Here is a 16,958-nt window from a genome sequence, read left to right as displayed (position 1 = left end):
CCCTCTCCCCCAAACCAGCCTCCCTTTGAGATCTCACATAGCAATAAATCTTTCTAACTTGCTGAGTCTCCTGCTCCTTTGTGTGAAGGGCAAACGTCTTGGGAGAGGTACAGGGAATGGGAAGACATTGTTAGGACACAGCTCTGCTCTTGTTCATACGCTGTCCTTATCTCTGCTTCTCTGGAGCCATCACCACAGCTTTGTAACTTCAGGACTTCAACAACCTATGTGTCACGTCCCTGGGTCCTTCAGCCGGTGGCATCTCTAGTTCTCATTCATCCTGAATCTCCTCATTCACACAGGAAATCTTTTTGTGGGTGGTGGTGATGGTGGTTGTGAGGCTCGAACTCTCGGCCTGGTGGCTGTCTCTGAGATTTTCAGCTCAAGGCTAGTGCTTTGCCACTTGAGCCACAGCGCCAGTTCTGATTTTCTGGTGGTTCATTGGAGGTAAGAGTCTCACGGACATTCCTGCCCGGGCTGGCTTTGAACTGCGATCCTCAGATCTCAGCCTTTTGACTAGCTAGGATTACAGGTGTGAGCCACCAGAACCGGCTCTCTGGAAAATGAACAGGAGTGTAAATTTTACCTAAAGACAGATATATAATGAGACTGAAGAAATACACTTATCTCTTACTGACATATCTTCAGGGCAATGGGTAGTCGATTGAAAAATGATTTTTATATGAGTTTGCAGGACAAATCACACTTTTTGAACAATTTTCAGCGTACTGAAAAAGGTTTTAATGAACAAGTAGCCTAGTCATTCATTTCACTGTATGAGTAACCAAGACTGAGGGAAGATCTTGGGGGTCTTTGCCCTGGAGCTTCTAGAAAAGTCACAGGCTGAGCCAGTGGCTGGACTTAACTTTCCTATCTGTATGCCTGTGATTCTTCCACTTAGAATAGAAAATTCCTCTTTCTCCCTCATATGTACTCTGTGTGTGTGTGTGTGTGTGTGTGTGTGTGTGTGTGTGTGTGTGTGTGTGTGTGTGTGTGTGTGTGTGTGTGTGTGTGTGTGTGTGTGTGTGTGTGTGTGTGTGTGTGTGTGTGTGTGTGTACCAGCACTGGGGCTTGAACTCAGGGCCTTGTGCTTTTGCTTGGCTTTCGTTGTTGTCGATCATGGGGCTTGAACTCTGGGCCAAGGCGCTGTCCCTGAGCTCTTCAGCTCAGGACAAGTGTTCTACCACTTGAGCCACAGCGCTACTTCTGATTTTCTGGTAGTTAATTGGAGATAGGAACCTCACAGACTTTCCTGCCTAGGCTGGCTTTGAACAATGATCCTCAGATCTCAGCCTCCAGAGTAGCCAGGATTATAGATGTGAACCAATAAAGACTTTTCCTAAATGTGGTGCAGTATAGCTACATCAGCACCTGCCATAGAGAAAACAGATTCACAGCTATCCCCTGCCTGGGATACTATGGTCAGCAGCACCCTCTCTACTATGTGAAGTTTATGTCATGAATGACTGAAGATTTTCATACAGAGATACAAAAGAGATCTAAAATCCAAAAAGGTAGACGGGCACCAGTGGCTCACACCTGTCATCCTAGCTACTTAGGAGGCTGAGATCTGAGGATTGTGGTTCAAAGCCAGCCCAGACCAAAAAAAAAAAAAAAAGTCCTGTGAGACTTATCTCCAATGAACCAACAGAAAACCAGAAGTGGCGCTGTGGCCCAAGGGCTAAAGCGCTGGCCTTGAGCAAAAGAGCTCAGGTACCGCGCCCAGGTCCTGAGTTTAAGCCCCAGGACCAACGCCAACAATAACAAAACATCCAAAAAAGGCGAAAACTTGAGAGGCTTCTTGTGTCATCCCCCTGGCCCTTCAGAAAGATAAGGGAAGTATTTATTTATTTATTTTGGGTCCGGTTGTGGGGCCTGAACTCTGGGCCTGGGTGCTGTCCCTCAGCTCTTCAGCTCAAGGCTAGCGCACTACCACTTGAGCCACAGCACCACTTCCAGCTTTTTCCTTTTTGCTCATGTGGTGCTGAGGAATGGAACCCAGGGCCTCATGCATGCAAGGCAAGCGCTCTACCACTGAGCTACCTTCCCAGCCCCAGGGAAGTATTTATTAATAGAGAGATGGGGCTGGAAAGGTAGCTTAGTGGTAGAGTGCTTGCCTAGCATGCATGGAGCCCTGGGTTTGATTCCTTAACACCACATACACAGAAGAAGCCAGAAGTGGCGCTGTGGCTCAAGTGGTAGAGCCTTGAGCAAAACAAGCTCAGGGACAGTGCCCAGGCCCTGAGTTCAAGCCTCAGGACTGGCAAAAATGAAAAAAATAAAAATAAAACAGATGTTGGAGTATGATGAATGTATATATATATAAATGTATATATAGCATCCAAATGGAAATGCATGGGGGGGATGGGCGGGGACAGGGGGGTCTAGTAGCATATAAATAGATAATTATACATGGATGCCACTGGTAAAGTTGACTCTGGAATAGAAGTTGTGTTGGGTCAGCTCGTAGAGGGCTTGGTAGGTCCCAAATATACACCCTAACAGGCCCAGGATGCTGATCAGGACGTCCTTGGCAATGGTGACAAAGCTGATGTCCTCAGAGTAGAAGGTGGTGATCTCTAGCAGCGGGGGGATGATGAGGGCCAGGGCGCTGCTGCTCACCGAGCCCACCAGAGAGATGACCAGGTCCAGCCGGGGAATGAGCACGGCCAGCACGCCTGCGGGGGGGGGGGGAGGGGAAGGAAAATCATTGAATGCTTCTGGCAGGAAGAAAGAAAGGAGGCTGAGATCCAAGGATCACAGTTCAAAGCCAGCCTGGGCAGGAAAGTCCATGAGACTCTTATTGCCAATGAACCACCAGCAATCCAGAAGTGGCACTGTGGCTCAAGTGGTAGAGCGCTCGCCTTGAGCTGAAGAGCTGAGGGACAGCGCCCAGGCCCAGAGTTCAAGCCCCACAATGAAACCAAAACCCAAATCAAAACACACCACCTAGAGCCCGAGGCATATAGATGGATGGCACTGGAGATCCCTGCTCTCTTCAACTCCAGGTTTAATCATCATGGAAAGCTCATGTGGATTGTGTCTACGCCATTAATAGCTTGCCTTCTCCCACACAAGGCGTGAACAGTGTTTCTGAGACTGTTCCCATGCCAGCCACCTGCCCGTTCTTGGCATGGCACACCGAGTTAGGCTGGGTAGACTTGGTGGCGGCAGCAGCTACAACAAGGCCTCTGAAGGCAGACTCTAGCAGATCTTTATTCCCGGTGACAACATTGTTGAATAATGACCTGGTGATGCTGTCATCATTTCCTCTTCTGGCTTTCCCAGAGACCAAAGCGAGTCTGAACTTCCTTTCTCCACCCGGCTTGTAAGAACTGGTGTGCCTCTGAATAACAGTCATTTCCATTGTTCCTTTTTCAAAAGACTCTTTAAGAGGCCGGGAAGGCGGCTCAGTGGTAGACCAGTTGCCTAGCTCAGTGGTAGACCAGTTGCCTAGCATGCATGAAGCCCTGGGTTCCATTCCTCAGTCCCATATACCCAGAAAAAGCCAGAAGTGGCGTTGTGGTTTTAAGCGGCAGAGTGCTAGCCTTGAGCAAAAGCAGCTCAGGGATAGTGCTCAGGCCCTGAGTTCAAGTCCCAGGACTGGCCACACACACAAAAAATCTCATAGACTTTTAACACCCAAGCTGGCTTCCAACCTCCATCCTCCAATCTCATTCCTTCCTGAGTAGAATAGTTGATTGAAAAATGATAGGGCTGGGGTAGGTCCTCCCCCCTGCCCTCCCCCTCCCTTGAGTGGCTTCCTGCCATGGTACTGGGCATAGAGCACCTTCTTGGTAACTTACAGGTGAGGCACACCAGGGCAGTGCGGACTGTCAGGTCTACAAACAGCGCCCAGCTCTCGGACACATGGGACAGGGCGAAGGGGATGATGATCTCGGCTGGAACGTGAAATTGCAGCACGTAGGTAAAGAAAATCCCCACGGAGTACATCAGCTTCACCGACTGGTAGAGCCTGCGGGCGGACAGGAAGAGGCTCTGGAGATGCTGACCGCGGTGCTGTGCAGAAGCTGGTCCTGTTTTGGGGGTCCCTGACCAACGAGGCTGCAGGGACTCTGGGGCCTGAAGCCTGCGGCGGCTCATTCTGAAGTGACAGGATGAGGGGTCTGGAAGTTCATTTGGCCTTTTTCTTCTTTCAGTTTGTTTTTTGTTTTAAAGGTCCTACCTGCATAGATCACTTTCACAGGACAAAAGTCATAAATGTAGCCAGGCACTGGTAGCGCATGCCTGTCGTCCTAGCTACTCAGGAGGCTGAGAGCTGAGGATCCTGGTTCAAAACTGACCTGGGTAGGAAAGTTGATGAGACTTTGTGTGTGTGTGTGTGTGTGTGTGTGTGTGTGTGTGTGTGTGTGTGTGTGTGTGTGTGTGTGTGTGTGTGTGTGTGTGTGTGTGTGTATTGGTCGTGGGGCTTGAACTCTGGGTCTGGGTGCTGTCCCTCAGCTCTTCAGCTCAAGGCTAGCGCTCTACTACTTGAGCCACAGCGCCACTTCCAGTTTTCTGGTGGTTTATTGGAGATAAGAGTCTTATGTACTTTTCCTGCCCAGGCTGGCTTTGAACCACGATCCTCAGATCTCAGCCTCCTGAGTAGCTAGGATTACAGGTAAGAGCCACCAGTACCTGGCTCATTTCTTTTTTTTTGGCCAGCACTGGGACTTGAACTCAGGACCTGGACACTATCCCTGAGCTGCTTTTGCTCAAGGCTAGCACTTTACCAATCAGGCCACAGAGTCATTTCTGGCTTTTTCTGTGTATATGGTACTGAAGAATTGAAGCCAGGGTTTCATGCATGCTAGGCAAGCACTCTACCACTAAGCCATATCCCCAGTCCCTATTTCTATTTTTTTTTTGGGTCGGTCGTGGGGCTTGAACTCTGGGACTGGGCGCTGTCCCTCAGCTCTTCAGCTCAAGGTCAGAGCTCTACCACTTGAGCTACAGCGCCACTTCCGGTTTTCTGGTGGTTTATTGGAGATAAGAATCTCACAGACTTTTCCTGCCCAGGCTGGCTTTGAACCACGATCCTCAGATCTCAGCCTCCTGAGTAGCTAGGATTACAGGCCTGAGCCACCGGTGCCCAGCAGTATTCATGTCTGAACTCAGCCTGGCACTTGCTGGGCAGGTCTTCTAACCCTTGAGCCACATTGCCTCATTCTTTTGCCTTAGATACATTTCTTCCAGAGAGGGGTGTCTTGTTGTTCCTCCCTTCCCATCCACCCCCCAGGATTGGTCTCAGACTGTGTTCCTTCTGCCTATTCCCCTTTGGAATTAAGAGGACAGGCGTTCACTACCACGCCCAGCTTACTGGTTGAGATGGTGTCCCACAAACTTTTTGCCCAGGCTGGCCTCCAACCATGATCCTCCCAATCTCTGCCTCCCAAGTGGTGACATTACAGGCAGGACACACTGCATCTAGCCTGGTGGTATTATTGGGAAGGGACAATTATTATTATTTTTTAGGGTTTCTCTGTGGAAATTTATGATGAGTAGGATCCCCCTAGTAGGGGCAAATCGATCCCGCTTGGTACTTAGGATTTCTGGCTAGATGCCAGGAAGGAGCGGGCTCAGTTCAAGGAGGCCAAGAGGAAGCTCATTTACTAACAGCTGGCTGACACCTGACTTGTGTAAAATAAGGCACAACTTCAAAAACATTCCACATCCTTGATGTCAGCTGGTCATTTCCAGGGCATAGCGGAGGCGGGTGAGGCTGGGAAGATCTGGCTAGTTTTATAGCACTGCAGTTTTACCAAGTGAACGCTCCATTCACCGAAGCCCCAGGCTGCGGGGACACAGAACCACAGCCAATGGTCCATGGGGACTGACTCCCTAAGCACTTACATATAAACTATTATATCCATGGGACTGGGAAGGTGGCCCAATGGTAGAGTGCTTGCCTCACATACATGAGGCCCTGGGTTCGATTCCTCTGTATCACATAAGCAGAAAAAAGCTGGAAGTGGTGCTGTGGCTCAAGTGGTAGAGTGCTAGCCTCACCTCAAGCTAAAGAGCTGAGGGACAGCGCCCAGGACTAGAGTTCAAGCCCCACGACCACCACCACCAACAAAAAACACACCAAAAGCCCAAAATATTATGTACAAAAATATATAATTATAGTATGTATTTATATATTAATTTTAATATAACATTATCTATAAATTTAAATTTATCATAACATATAATAATAACATATATTATAATAAATGTATTATGTTATTATACTATACCTCTAATATATGTATATGTTATATACATGTATATATATTATACATGTAATATATACATATAGTATAAATACAAATTATATAAATAATATATGTTATATATCAATATATAGTTACATATTGTACGATATGAGTTATAATTATATTATATAATTATAACATTACATATTATGCCCTATTATATATCAAACATATATCAAACATATATATAAAAGTATATAAATATAAATATATAAAAATAAATATATATATAAAACAGCTAATATATGTAATATTTATATTATATATATATATATATGTATTTAAGGTGCTTATATATTGTGCTGGTCCTGAGGCTTGAACCCTCAGGGCTTGGACACTATCCCTTAGCTTTTGTGCTCCAGGCTGGACTCTACCACTTATGCCACAATTCTACTTCCGGCCTTTTGGCGATTCATTGGAGAGAAGTATCTCATGGACTTGTCTGCCTGGGCTGGCTTTGAACCGCAATCCTCAGATCTCAGCCTCTTGAGTAGCTGGGGTTACAGGTGTGAGCCACTAGTGCCCAGCTCATTTTTGTACATTATTAAAGCAATGCAGTCCACCACGTGTCCGGGGGCTGTGGTGGGCTCTCGGGCTTCGGGCTTGGCCTTGCTCTGGGTGCTCCGGACGAGCCAGACTGAAGCTTTGCCAGCTGCTATGGAAGGATATGACTCACTGAGCCCGCCTGGAGGGGCTGCCCGGTCACTCTGAGCTCAGCTCATGCCTCATGGAAGGAGGTATGAGCAGAGATATAAGCAATTAGGTGTGGCTTTGGGATTAGGATTGCTTTTTTATTCGGTGCCAGTCCAGGGTCTTGAACTCAGGGCCTGAATGCTGTCCCTGAGCTCTTTATCTCAAGGGTAGCACTTTACCACTTGAGCCACAACTCCACTTCCAGCTTTTTGGTGATTCATTAGGCAGAAGTGTCTCATGGACTTTCCTGCCCGGTTTGGCTTTGAACCTCGATCCTCAGCTCTCAGCCTCCTGATAGTTGGGATGACAAGGGTGAGTCTCAGGCCTCTCCAGCTGGGATTACTTATTACTGGACTGTAAGGTAGCTTCTCCTGACTGATGCATACAGGTTAGGATCATTCCTCATTGTACACAAGTTGGATGTGAGGAGACACGTCCCAAGTCAGAGAAGAGCTCGGATGCAAAGCTCTTTAGCTTCGATCATGCATCATGCATGCTTGCCTAACTGGTGCCCCAATTGCTCCATACTAGTACAGCTCTGGCCAGAGCAACTGGCACTGGCCATGCGCATTTCGTGTCATCCTCAAAATGCTTCCTGGAAGAGCCAGACGGGCTCAGTGGGAAGGTGGCTCAGTGGTAGAGTGCTTGCCTAGCATGCATGAAGCCCTGGGTTCCATTCCTCAATACCACATACACAGAAGAAGCCAGAAGTGATGCTGTGGCTCAAGTGGTAGAGTGCTTGCCTTGAGTAAAAAAAGCTCAGGGACAGTGCTCAGGCCCTGAGTTCAAGCCCCAGGACTTGAACAGAAAAACCATTGCTAACTCTGGTTAAAACAATTAAATGAGATAGTACACAGGGCCTGGATTATCAAAGAGACCTCGTCTATAATATGCCTTCCATCTATTATAGTGAATCCTAACCCTCACGCTGAATGTTGGTTGCCAATGGCAACGGTAGGACATGTTTGCTGTGCTGCTAAGGCTCAGTTCTCAGGTCCTCTCCCTCCCTCTCCCCCACCGCTCCCCTCCCACCCCTGCCCCCAGGCTGACAGGGACATACCAGCAGTTGGGTAAGTTGAGGGTGATGCTGGCCCTTGTGTCCGATCCAAACTTCATATAGCCTAGTGTCCCCAGGCAGATGTAGAGGGAGATGACAAGGGACATCCCCAGGTAGAGAACGAAGGAAAACTTCTGTGGGTTCTTCATCTGGTTTTTGAGAGGTAGTACCTGGAGGGGGAGAATATGAGAGAGAGTGAGGGGGGGAGGGAGGGAGGGAGGGAGGGAGGGAGGAAGGAAGGAAGGAAGGAAGGAAGATTACAATGTAGACATTGAAAATCACAACCAGGGCTGGGAATGTGGCTCAGTGGTAGACCAGTTGCCTAGCATGCATGAAGCCCTGGGTTTGATTCCTCAGTACCTCATACACAGAAAACGCCAGAGGTGGCGCTGTGACTCAAGTGGTAGAGTGCTAGCCTTGAGCAAAAGAAGCTCAGGGACAGTGCCCAGGCCCTGAGTTCAAGCTCCAGGACTGGCAAAAACAAACAAACAAACAAAAAAAAAAGAAAAAAAAAGAGAAAATCACAACCAGCTCCCCACAGCACTGCCCACTGGTACCCCTCAGCTCACCATGCCCACGCCTTCAAAGGCGAAGATGGCTGCCCCGAAGAATAGCAAGAAGGTCTTCCAGTTGGCCACCAGCGGTAGGTTCCCAGGATGGGGGATCCCCTGGAAGAGGCAGAGGAAGGTCACAGGTTGAGGTCATACCAAACAGTGTTTAGAGCACCTTAAGGCTCCTTTTTTAAAATTAATTAACTTTATCTATCTATCTATCTATCTATCTATCTATCTATCTATCTATCTATCTATCTATCTATCTATCTATCTATCTATCTATCTATCTATCTATCTATGTGTGTCGGTTGTGGGGCTTGAACTCTGGGCCTGGGCGCTGTCCCTCAGCATTTCAGCTCAAGGCTAGCACTCTACCACTTGAGCCACAACACCACTTCTGGTTTTCTGGTGGTTCATTAAGAGATGAGTCTCACAGTCTTTCCTGCCCTGGCTGGCTTTGAACCGTGATCCTCAGATCTCAGCCTCCTAAGTAGCTAGGATTACAGGCATGAGCCATGGGTACCCAGCTAACTTATTTATTTTTGTGCTAGGCAGGGCCTGGGCGCTGTCCCTGAGCTTCAATGCTCAAGGCTGGCACTCTGCCACTTGAGTCACAGCTCTTCTTCTGGCTTTTTTTTTTTTTTCCATTGGCAATAAGTCTCATGTACTTTCCTGCCTGCGCTGGCTTTGAACTGTGGTCCCCAGATCTCAGCCTCCTGAGTAGCTAGGATTACAGGCATGAGCCAGTGACACCTAACTCCTTAGTTTTTAAATTTTTTAATTTTACATTTGTTTTTTAAATTGTTGTGATAGCTAGGCACCAGAATAGGAGCTAGGGAGACAAAGTGAGTGAAATTACTTAAAAGAACAAAAACCACACCAAAAAATGGACTCTCTGTTGAACAATTTCTTATCTATAAACTGGCAGTCAAGATAGTTCTTGCAGGGCTGGGAATATGGCTTAGTGGTAGAGTGCTTGCCTAGCATGCATGAAGCCCTGGGTTTGATTCCTCAGTACCACATACACAGAAAACACTGGTGGTAGTGCTGTGGCTCAAGTGGTAGAGTGCTAGCTTTGAGCAAAAGAAGCTCAGGGACAGTGTCCAGGCCCTGAGTTCAAGCCCCAAGACTAGCCAAAAAAGAAAAGAAAAGAAAAAAAAAAGATAGTTCTCCCAAAACAGGACAGTGGCGAAGGCTCTGTAAGTTAAAGATGTGGCATTAATTAGCTCCAATTCATCTTCGGCTTCATCATCTATGCACGCGTCTTACCATTGCTACCATGTTTGTGGGTTACTGAATCAGCCTTAATGTCCTTGGCTGATTGCAGCCTGTGAGAGAGTGGACATCCCATTTATTTGCATACATGAATGCTGTCACTAAATCTCCAGCCCTTTGCACAAGGTCTCAAAACACAGAAGGAATTCTGAATTACTGAATGAGTCACTGTGACTCAACCCAGTGGTGGTGGTGATGAGAAAGATGTTGATATGATGAATAGCGTGTGTGTGTGTGTGTGTGTGTGTGTGTGTGTGTGTGTGTGTGTGTGTGTGTGTGTGTGTGTGTACTGGGATTTGAACTAAGGGCCTAGGATACTCTCCCTTAGTTCCCCCCCCCCTCAAAGCTGGTGCTCTACCACTTGAGCCACAGCTCCACTTCCAGCCTTTTGGTGGTTGATGGGAAATAAAGAGTCTCACAGACTATTCTTGTCAGGGCTGGCTTTGAACTGCAATCTTCAGATCTCAGCCTCCTGAGTAGCTAGGATGAAAGGCGTCAGCCACCAATGCCTGGTGATAAAGAGCTTTTGTTGTTGTTGTTTCTAGATGTCATCTTGCAGGGCCTGCTCAGAGCAGGTGTTCATTTTCCTCTCCTGGGGTCTCAGAGGCCCTGTACCAATCACCGCCCTCTCTTCCACCGACCCGATCGGGGGCCACAGACCTGGATGATATACTCAAAGATCAGAGCCATGCTTCCCAGGGTGGTGACGCTGGCCAGCGTGGAGAAGATGGACAGCACCCTGAGGTTCTGAATGAGCACCATCAGCACCAGGAAAGGCAGGATGGACAGCATGTAGAAGCGAATGTCCAGGATGGGGCCCAGCACCAGGATCTGTCTGGGCTGGCATGTGTTGGAGGTGGTGGGAGCTTCCTCCACAATCTACGGAGAGTAATGAGATGCAAAGTTGCTAATAGCACTGGGTGCCTGCTTCTGCTGCAATCCCAATGAATGGCCCAGAAGTAATTTTCCAACAATTAATTTGAATGATTCATAATTAAAATAACAAATCTTATTTAAATTAATTTTAAATTAAAATTGTTTTAATTCAAATATTTTTAATGATCTTTATATCTTATTTTATTTTATTTTATTTTGCCTGTCCTGGGGTTGGAACTCTGGGCCTGGGCGCTGTCCCTCAGCTCTTCAGCTCAAGGCTAGCGCTCTACCACTTGAGCCACAGCGCCACTTCCGGCTTTTTTCTTTTTGCTTATGTGGTGCTGAGGAATCGAACCCAGGGCCTCAGGCATGCAAGGCAAGCGCTCTACCACTGAGCCACCTTCCCAGCCCTTGCTCTAACTTTTTAATGGTCCATTTTGAATGTGATTCCCAGGATTCTGGGGTCTACTCTGGCAGTAGAAACAAACAAAGCCACACCCCCTCCCACGATTCAAATGCTATGCCTTTGCTAATTGGACCCTAGCTGGGACCCTGCTCTGCTTTACCCCTATCTATCCAGAAGAGCCCTCTTTACCTGTTGTAAATTGTCTGCCATGAACATAAAATAAACGCTGCAGAAGCCCAGCTGTGTGACAATTAACATAAAGCTGACCGTGTACCTGGGAAAGAAGAGGTAGAGACAGGGAGAAAACAAACCTCAATATTATATTTTATTTATATGTGTATTTCTTGTGTTGGTCTTGGGGCTTGAACTTAGGGCCTGGGCACTGTCCTTGAGCTTTTTTTTTTTTTTTTTTGGCTAGGGATCTACTGCTTGAGCCATGACTTCCAACTTTTTGCTGGTTCATTGGTGATAAGAGTCTTACACACTCTTATATAAACAAATTACATATGCTCATCTGCATACAAATATTGATATGCCCGAGGTGGCTTTGAACCAGCAATCCTTGGATCTCAGTCTCCTGAGTAGCTAGGGTTACAGGTGTGAGCCCCTGGTGCCCAGCCTGGGAAATTTGTAATCAAACCCTCTACTGTCTCTTAGTGTGGTAAAAATGACAATTCATTGGATACATTAATTAATTGGATATATTGGGTATGCTTTCTCAAGTGTTTTTAACTCCTCAGTCGCTGGATCTCCAAAGAAATGGCATGGTGGAAGGGAGATATTTTGGATTCCAGCCCTGGCTTGGCCACTGAATTCCTGTGGTATCAAAGGACATTGCTGTCTTCTGTGTTTCATTATTCCACATTCTGATGAACGTGGATGCGTGGATCTCTAAGGCCACTGCTGCCCTAGATATTTCCTTACAGTGTCATAGGAAACTGATTATGACCTCATTTGTCTGATAATCACAGGGGCTGCTGACTGGAAAATCAATAATTGATAGAGTCCCAGAAAAGGAGCTGAAGAAGGGCTGTGAAGGAATGTAGAAAGAATCAGAGGTTCTAAGGCATAAACCCATTTGCATACTAGTAATATTGTATTATTATTATTATTATTATTGCCAGTTCTGAGTTGGGCACATTTTTTTCCTGTCAGTCGTGGGGCCTGAACTCGGACTGGGCGCTGTCCCTCAGGTCTTCAGCTCAAGGCTAGCACTCTACCACTTGAGCCACAGCATCACTTCTGGCTTTTTCTGCTTATGTGGTGCTGAGGAATCGAACCCAGGGCCTCATGCATGCAAGGCAAGCACTCTACCACTGAGCCACCTTCCCAGTCCAGCACTTTTCTTTTGTCAGTCCTGGGGCTTGAACTCAGGTCCTGGGTGCTGTCATTGAGCATGTTTTACTCAAGGCTAGTGCTCTACCACTTTGAGCCACAGCACCACTTCCAGTTTTCTGGTGGTTCACTGGAGATAAGAGTCTCATGGACTTTCCTGCTTGGGCTGGCTTTGAACCTGGATCCTCAAATCTCAGCCTCTGAGTAGTTAGGATTACAGGCGTGAGCCACCAGTACTTGGCTTTTGGGAGTTCTTTTGCTTTAGTCGGGTGCTTTACCACTTGGTCCACAGCTCCACTTCTGGCTTTTGGCTGACTTTGAAACCTTGACTCTCAAATCTCAGCCTCCTGAGTAGCTAAGATTCCAGGCATGACCTACCAGTGCCCAGCTCTATCATCATCATCATCATCATCATCATCATCATCATCATCATCATCATCATCATCATCATCATCATCCTGTCAGGTTCTGAGTATAATACACTTTGATCAATGTCACCCTTTCCTTCATTCTCCCTGAAGTTACATAGTTCAGGTTTTACATACTGTACATTGAATATAATTGAATTTTCTCACCTCTATTAACTTTTTATCAAGCAAAGAAACAATCTTGGCATTCACCATGTAGGAAATGATCAAGTACTATGTCATACATCCACATTGGGAAAGTAATGTATAAGAAAATATAAAGGATCAGGTGCCAGGGGCTTACATCTGTCTTCCTAGCTATTCAGGAGGCTGATATCTGAGGATTGTGGTTCAAAGCCAACCAGGGCAAGAGAGTCAGTGAGACTCTTATCTCCAATTAATCACCAAAAACCTGGAAGTGGAGCTTTGGTTAAAGTGTAGAGTGCTAGCCTTGAGGAATATAGCCCAAGAACAATGCCCAGGCCCTGAGTTCAAGACCCGGGACCATACCCCTTCCCCCCTCCCCCCAAAAAAAAGAAAAAAAGAAAAGAAAATATAAAGCAAATTACATGCTCATCTGCATACATATATTGATATATAAGTAGGGAATGAAAAAATCTAAAGTAATATTTACTCATTAGACTTCAGCGATTGTATGTGTGTGTGTGTGTGTGTGTGTGTGTGTGTGTGTGTGTGTGTGTATGCAGGTCCTGGTGCTTGAACTCAGAGCTAGGCACTGTCTCTGCTTTTTTTTTGCTCAAAGTTGGCATTCTGCCACTTGAGCTCTGTTTCCAGCTAGTTCTTTGTTGGTTACTTGGAGATCAAAGTCTCTCTGATTTGTCTACCTAGGCTGGCTTCGAACCATGATCCGCAGATGCTCAGTAGCTGGAATTATAGGCATGAGCCATCAGCACCCAGGAACGTTTACCTCCTAGGGAACCATTGGTTGGGAAATGGGGCTTGTTGAAGGAGTCCCTATGCTGTTTGAGAATTTCTGGGAAGCAGCGTGAGGATTATTGCTGTTGTCATGGTGACTGATGCACCTATGACCGCTACCTTCCCCACATGGAGTGGGTCCTGAGCCACGGGCTGGGACAGGATTCCAGGCTGTACATCATGGCCTCTCCGTAGTTCACAAAGGTCTTCTGCAATCTAGGGAGATAGGAGAAACAAGTTGCACCATAAGATATTTTGGTTAATCTATGCCGGAACCATCGAGTTATCATATATTTGTGTGTTAACAGCAAGTGTTTTGTTACTTTTTCTTTTTGTCAGTGGTGGGGCTTAAGCTCAGGACCTGGGTGCTGTCCCTGAGCTTTTGTGCTCAAGGCTAGCGCTCTACCGCTTGAACCACAGCGCCACTTGTGGTTTCCTGGAGATAAGAGTCTCCTGGACTTTCCTGCCTGGGCTGGCTTTGAACTGCAATCTTCAGATCTCAGCCTCCTGAGTGGCTGGGATTATCGGTGTGAGTCACCAGATGTTGTGTTAGGCTCAGAGAATGCAAGGGGCCTAACTCGATCTCCTAGCTGGCTCTCTGCAGTTGGGTCTGCACGAAGAGTCTTGGGATTCTTTCTAACCCCTCTCCGCTGTGAGATCCAGGGCAGCTGTAGGGCTGGAGGCCTGGACAATCAGCCCCTGTTCATTGGGTCAATGGCCAAGAAAAAAGTTCACAGCCCTCCCATCGCTGATGGCCATTGGTGAGAGGCAGGACGCTGACCTCTGGGTGACGTGGTGAGCGCAGTTCAGCAGGATAACCATGCAGTGCACTGTGAGGACCCCGATGGCCAGCAGGCTGATGGGCCCCACCTGGAGAGAGGAGGAGTAGAGAGCTAGGGCGTGACCCACAGACTTAGCATGTGCCCGCTCTGCCCTAGCACTGCCCAGAGCGCATGCCCAGAGCGCATGCCCAGAGCTTCTGGTCTACCCATTTGCTTTCCCTTTGTCCCTTTCCCTGTCCCTTTCCTTGCTCTCTCTCCTTTCTTTCTCTTTTCCTTCCTTCCTTCCTTCCTTCCTTCCTTCCTTCCTTCCTTCCTTCCTTCCTTCCTTCCTTCCTTCCTTCCTTCCCTCCTTCCTTCCTTCCTTCCTTCCCTCATTTCTCTCCCTACCTCCCTTCCTTCTCCCCCCATCTCCCACACCTCTCTCTCTCTCTCTCTTTCTCTCTCTCTCTCTCTCTTACGCGTGCTCTCTCTCTCTCTCTCTCTCCCACACACACCTCTCTCTCTTCTCATCTTTCTTTCTTGTGCCAGTACTGGAGTTTGAACTCAGGGCCTTATACTGCTCTTGCTTGTTTTGGGGGGTTTCTTTTTTGTGTTCAAGGCTGACACTCTACCATTTGAACCACATCTGCACATTTAGTTTCCCCCCCACCCCACCTAGGCTAATTGGAGATGAGAGTCTCTCATATTTGTCTGCCTGGACTGATTCCAAGCCACCATCCTCAGATCTCAGCCTCCTGAGTAGCTAGGATTACAGGCGTGAGCCATCAGGTGCTTGGCTTTCTTTGGATATGTGTTACTGGGCTAGGGTCTCACTAACTTTACCAAGGCTGTCCTTGAACTTATGATGCTCCTGCCTGAGGGGGGTGTGTGGGGGTAGGAGGGGGCGGACAGTAGCTGGGATTGCAGGTGTGATCCATCATGCCTGGCTTCTTAGTCACTTGCTCCCATACCATGGGGTTGCTGGGGCTGCTGGGAATGAATGAGGAGGGGCGAGACAGAACCCTGGAGCTTTGAATTCCCTTTGGTTGTGCAGGGAGGCTTTATGAGGAAAGACCCGCCCCCGCCACAGATGCTGATTGGCTGCAGGTGATTGACAGACGTGTGTGTGTGTGTGTGTGTGTGTGTGTGTGTGTGTGTGTGTGTGTGTGTGTGTGTGTGTGTGTGTGTGTGTGTGTGATGATACTAGGGTTTGAACTCATGGCCTGCGCTCTGTCCCTGAGCCTTTTTTGCTCAAGGTTAGCACTCTAACCACTCAGCCACAAGCCCCACTTGGGCTATTTAAAAGTTTATTGGAGGTAACAGTTTCACTGACTTTTCTGCCTGAGCTGGCTTCGAACCCCGATCCTTAGATCTCAGCTTCCTGTGTAGCTAGAACAACAGGCATGCCACGGGCACCTAGTGGGCATATTTCTCATTGTAGAACACCCCCTCCCAACTCCTGATCTGATCTGCAAGAGTGCAAAGGCCTTAGAGACCTGTCACCCCCTCTTCCCCCCGCACCCGCCCCATATAAGCCAACAGAGATCTCTTACCAACAAGCCGGCATTTTTCATGGCCAAAGGAAGGCCCAGGAGCCCCGTGCCAATATTACTTTTCAATAAATGGATCAAGGTTTGCATCAGCCTGTGGTGGAGAGGCAGAAGGATACTATTAGAAGAAGGAAAGTTGTTTTAGTTCATCGGGTAATAAGAGTCTCAATGAACTTTCCTGCCTGGGCTGGCCTTGAACCGTGATCCTCAAGATCTCAGCCTCCTGAGTAGCTGGGATGATGACAGGTGTGAACCACCCACCCCAGCCACTGGGTTTTGAAGGTTCCTCTTGCATCAGGGTACCCGAGGATCTGGGTGCCACTTACGATAGCATATCTGTGTCCTCTGGGGGAGCCGCATTGTCCGGGGTGTCATTATTGCTGCTGCTGCTGCTTTCCAAGGGGCTCTGAGATCCACAGTCTGGGTTCAAGCCATCACGGTGTTCATTCTCCAGCAGTGATTTCTTCAGCATGATTTCTTCTTCAGGGGGCCAAAGGGCAGCGGGGCAGCTAGAACAATCCAGAATAAATACATTCGGTGTGGAGGAGACCATCAGTGCCCATCCTGAGATGCTACGATCCTTCCTCCTGCTCTCTGAGGGTATCTGGGGCCTGTCTGGCTGAAGCCCAATCAATGTGATTGGGGGTGGAGGGGGAGGGGGGAGGGGGGGATGGGCAGGCCAAGCTGGTGGTAGGAAGTTCACCTGGCTCTCTCTCAACGCTCAGGACAGTCTCATCTCAAGATCACCCCCGGATTCCCCTTTTGCAATGGCTTAGACCCCTGCCAGGACTCCCCCGGGTGACCGTGTGCCAGTTGAGACCAGTCTTGACTGGGAGAAAACAAGTACACCC

The 16,958-nt window shown here is 47.9% G+C and overlaps 1 protein-coding gene across 1 annotated transcript; it reads right to left on the bottom strand.

Moving 5' to 3' along the window:
• Nucleotides 1–2,364: 2,364 nt before the first annotated feature.
• Nucleotides 2,365–16,945, bottom strand: Slc36a3 (solute carrier family 36 member 3). Its single transcript, XM_070022677.1, has 11 exons — nucleotides 16,811–16,945; nucleotides 16,434–16,616; nucleotides 16,111–16,201; nucleotides 14,578–14,666; nucleotides 13,917–14,012; nucleotides 11,308–11,392; nucleotides 10,497–10,715; nucleotides 8,577–8,675; nucleotides 8,011–8,177; nucleotides 3,807–3,976; nucleotides 2,365–2,678 (listed from the first exon to the last, which is right to left on the bottom strand). The coding sequence occupies exons 2-11, from the start codon at nucleotides 16,577–16,579 to the stop codon at nucleotides 2,407–2,409; spliced, it is 1,434 nt and encodes a 477-aa protein (XP_069878778.1). The 5' UTR covers nucleotides 16,580–16,616; nucleotides 16,811–16,945; the 3' UTR covers nucleotides 2,365–2,406.
• Nucleotides 16,946–16,958: the final 13 nt, after the last annotated feature.

Source organism: Dipodomys merriami, unplaced genomic scaffold (genome assembly GCF_024711535.1).
Source record: "Dipodomys merriami isolate MVZ:Mamm:240054 unplaced genomic scaffold, mDipMer1.0.p SCAF_151, whole genome shotgun sequence".
NCBI classification, from domain to species: Eukaryota; Metazoa; Chordata; class Mammalia; order Rodentia; family Heteromyidae; genus Dipodomys; species Dipodomys merriami.
This window is presented reverse-complemented; position numbering and strand designations above follow the sequence as displayed.

Bases quoted from the DNA above. Each gene is read 5' to 3' on its own strand.
- Slc36a3 (XM_070022677.1), bottom strand. From the start codon at position 16,579: ATGCTGAAGAAATCACTGCTGGAGAATGAACACCGTGATGGCTTGAAC. The intron at 16,202-16,433 runs GTAAGTGGCACC...TCTCCACCACAG, and splicing joins GAGGACACAGATATGCTATC to GCTGATGCAAACCTTGATCC. The intron at 8,676-10,496 runs GTCTGTGGCCCC...TGCCTCTTCCAG, and splicing joins TCTTTGAGTATATCATCCAG to GGGATCCCCCATCCTGGGAA.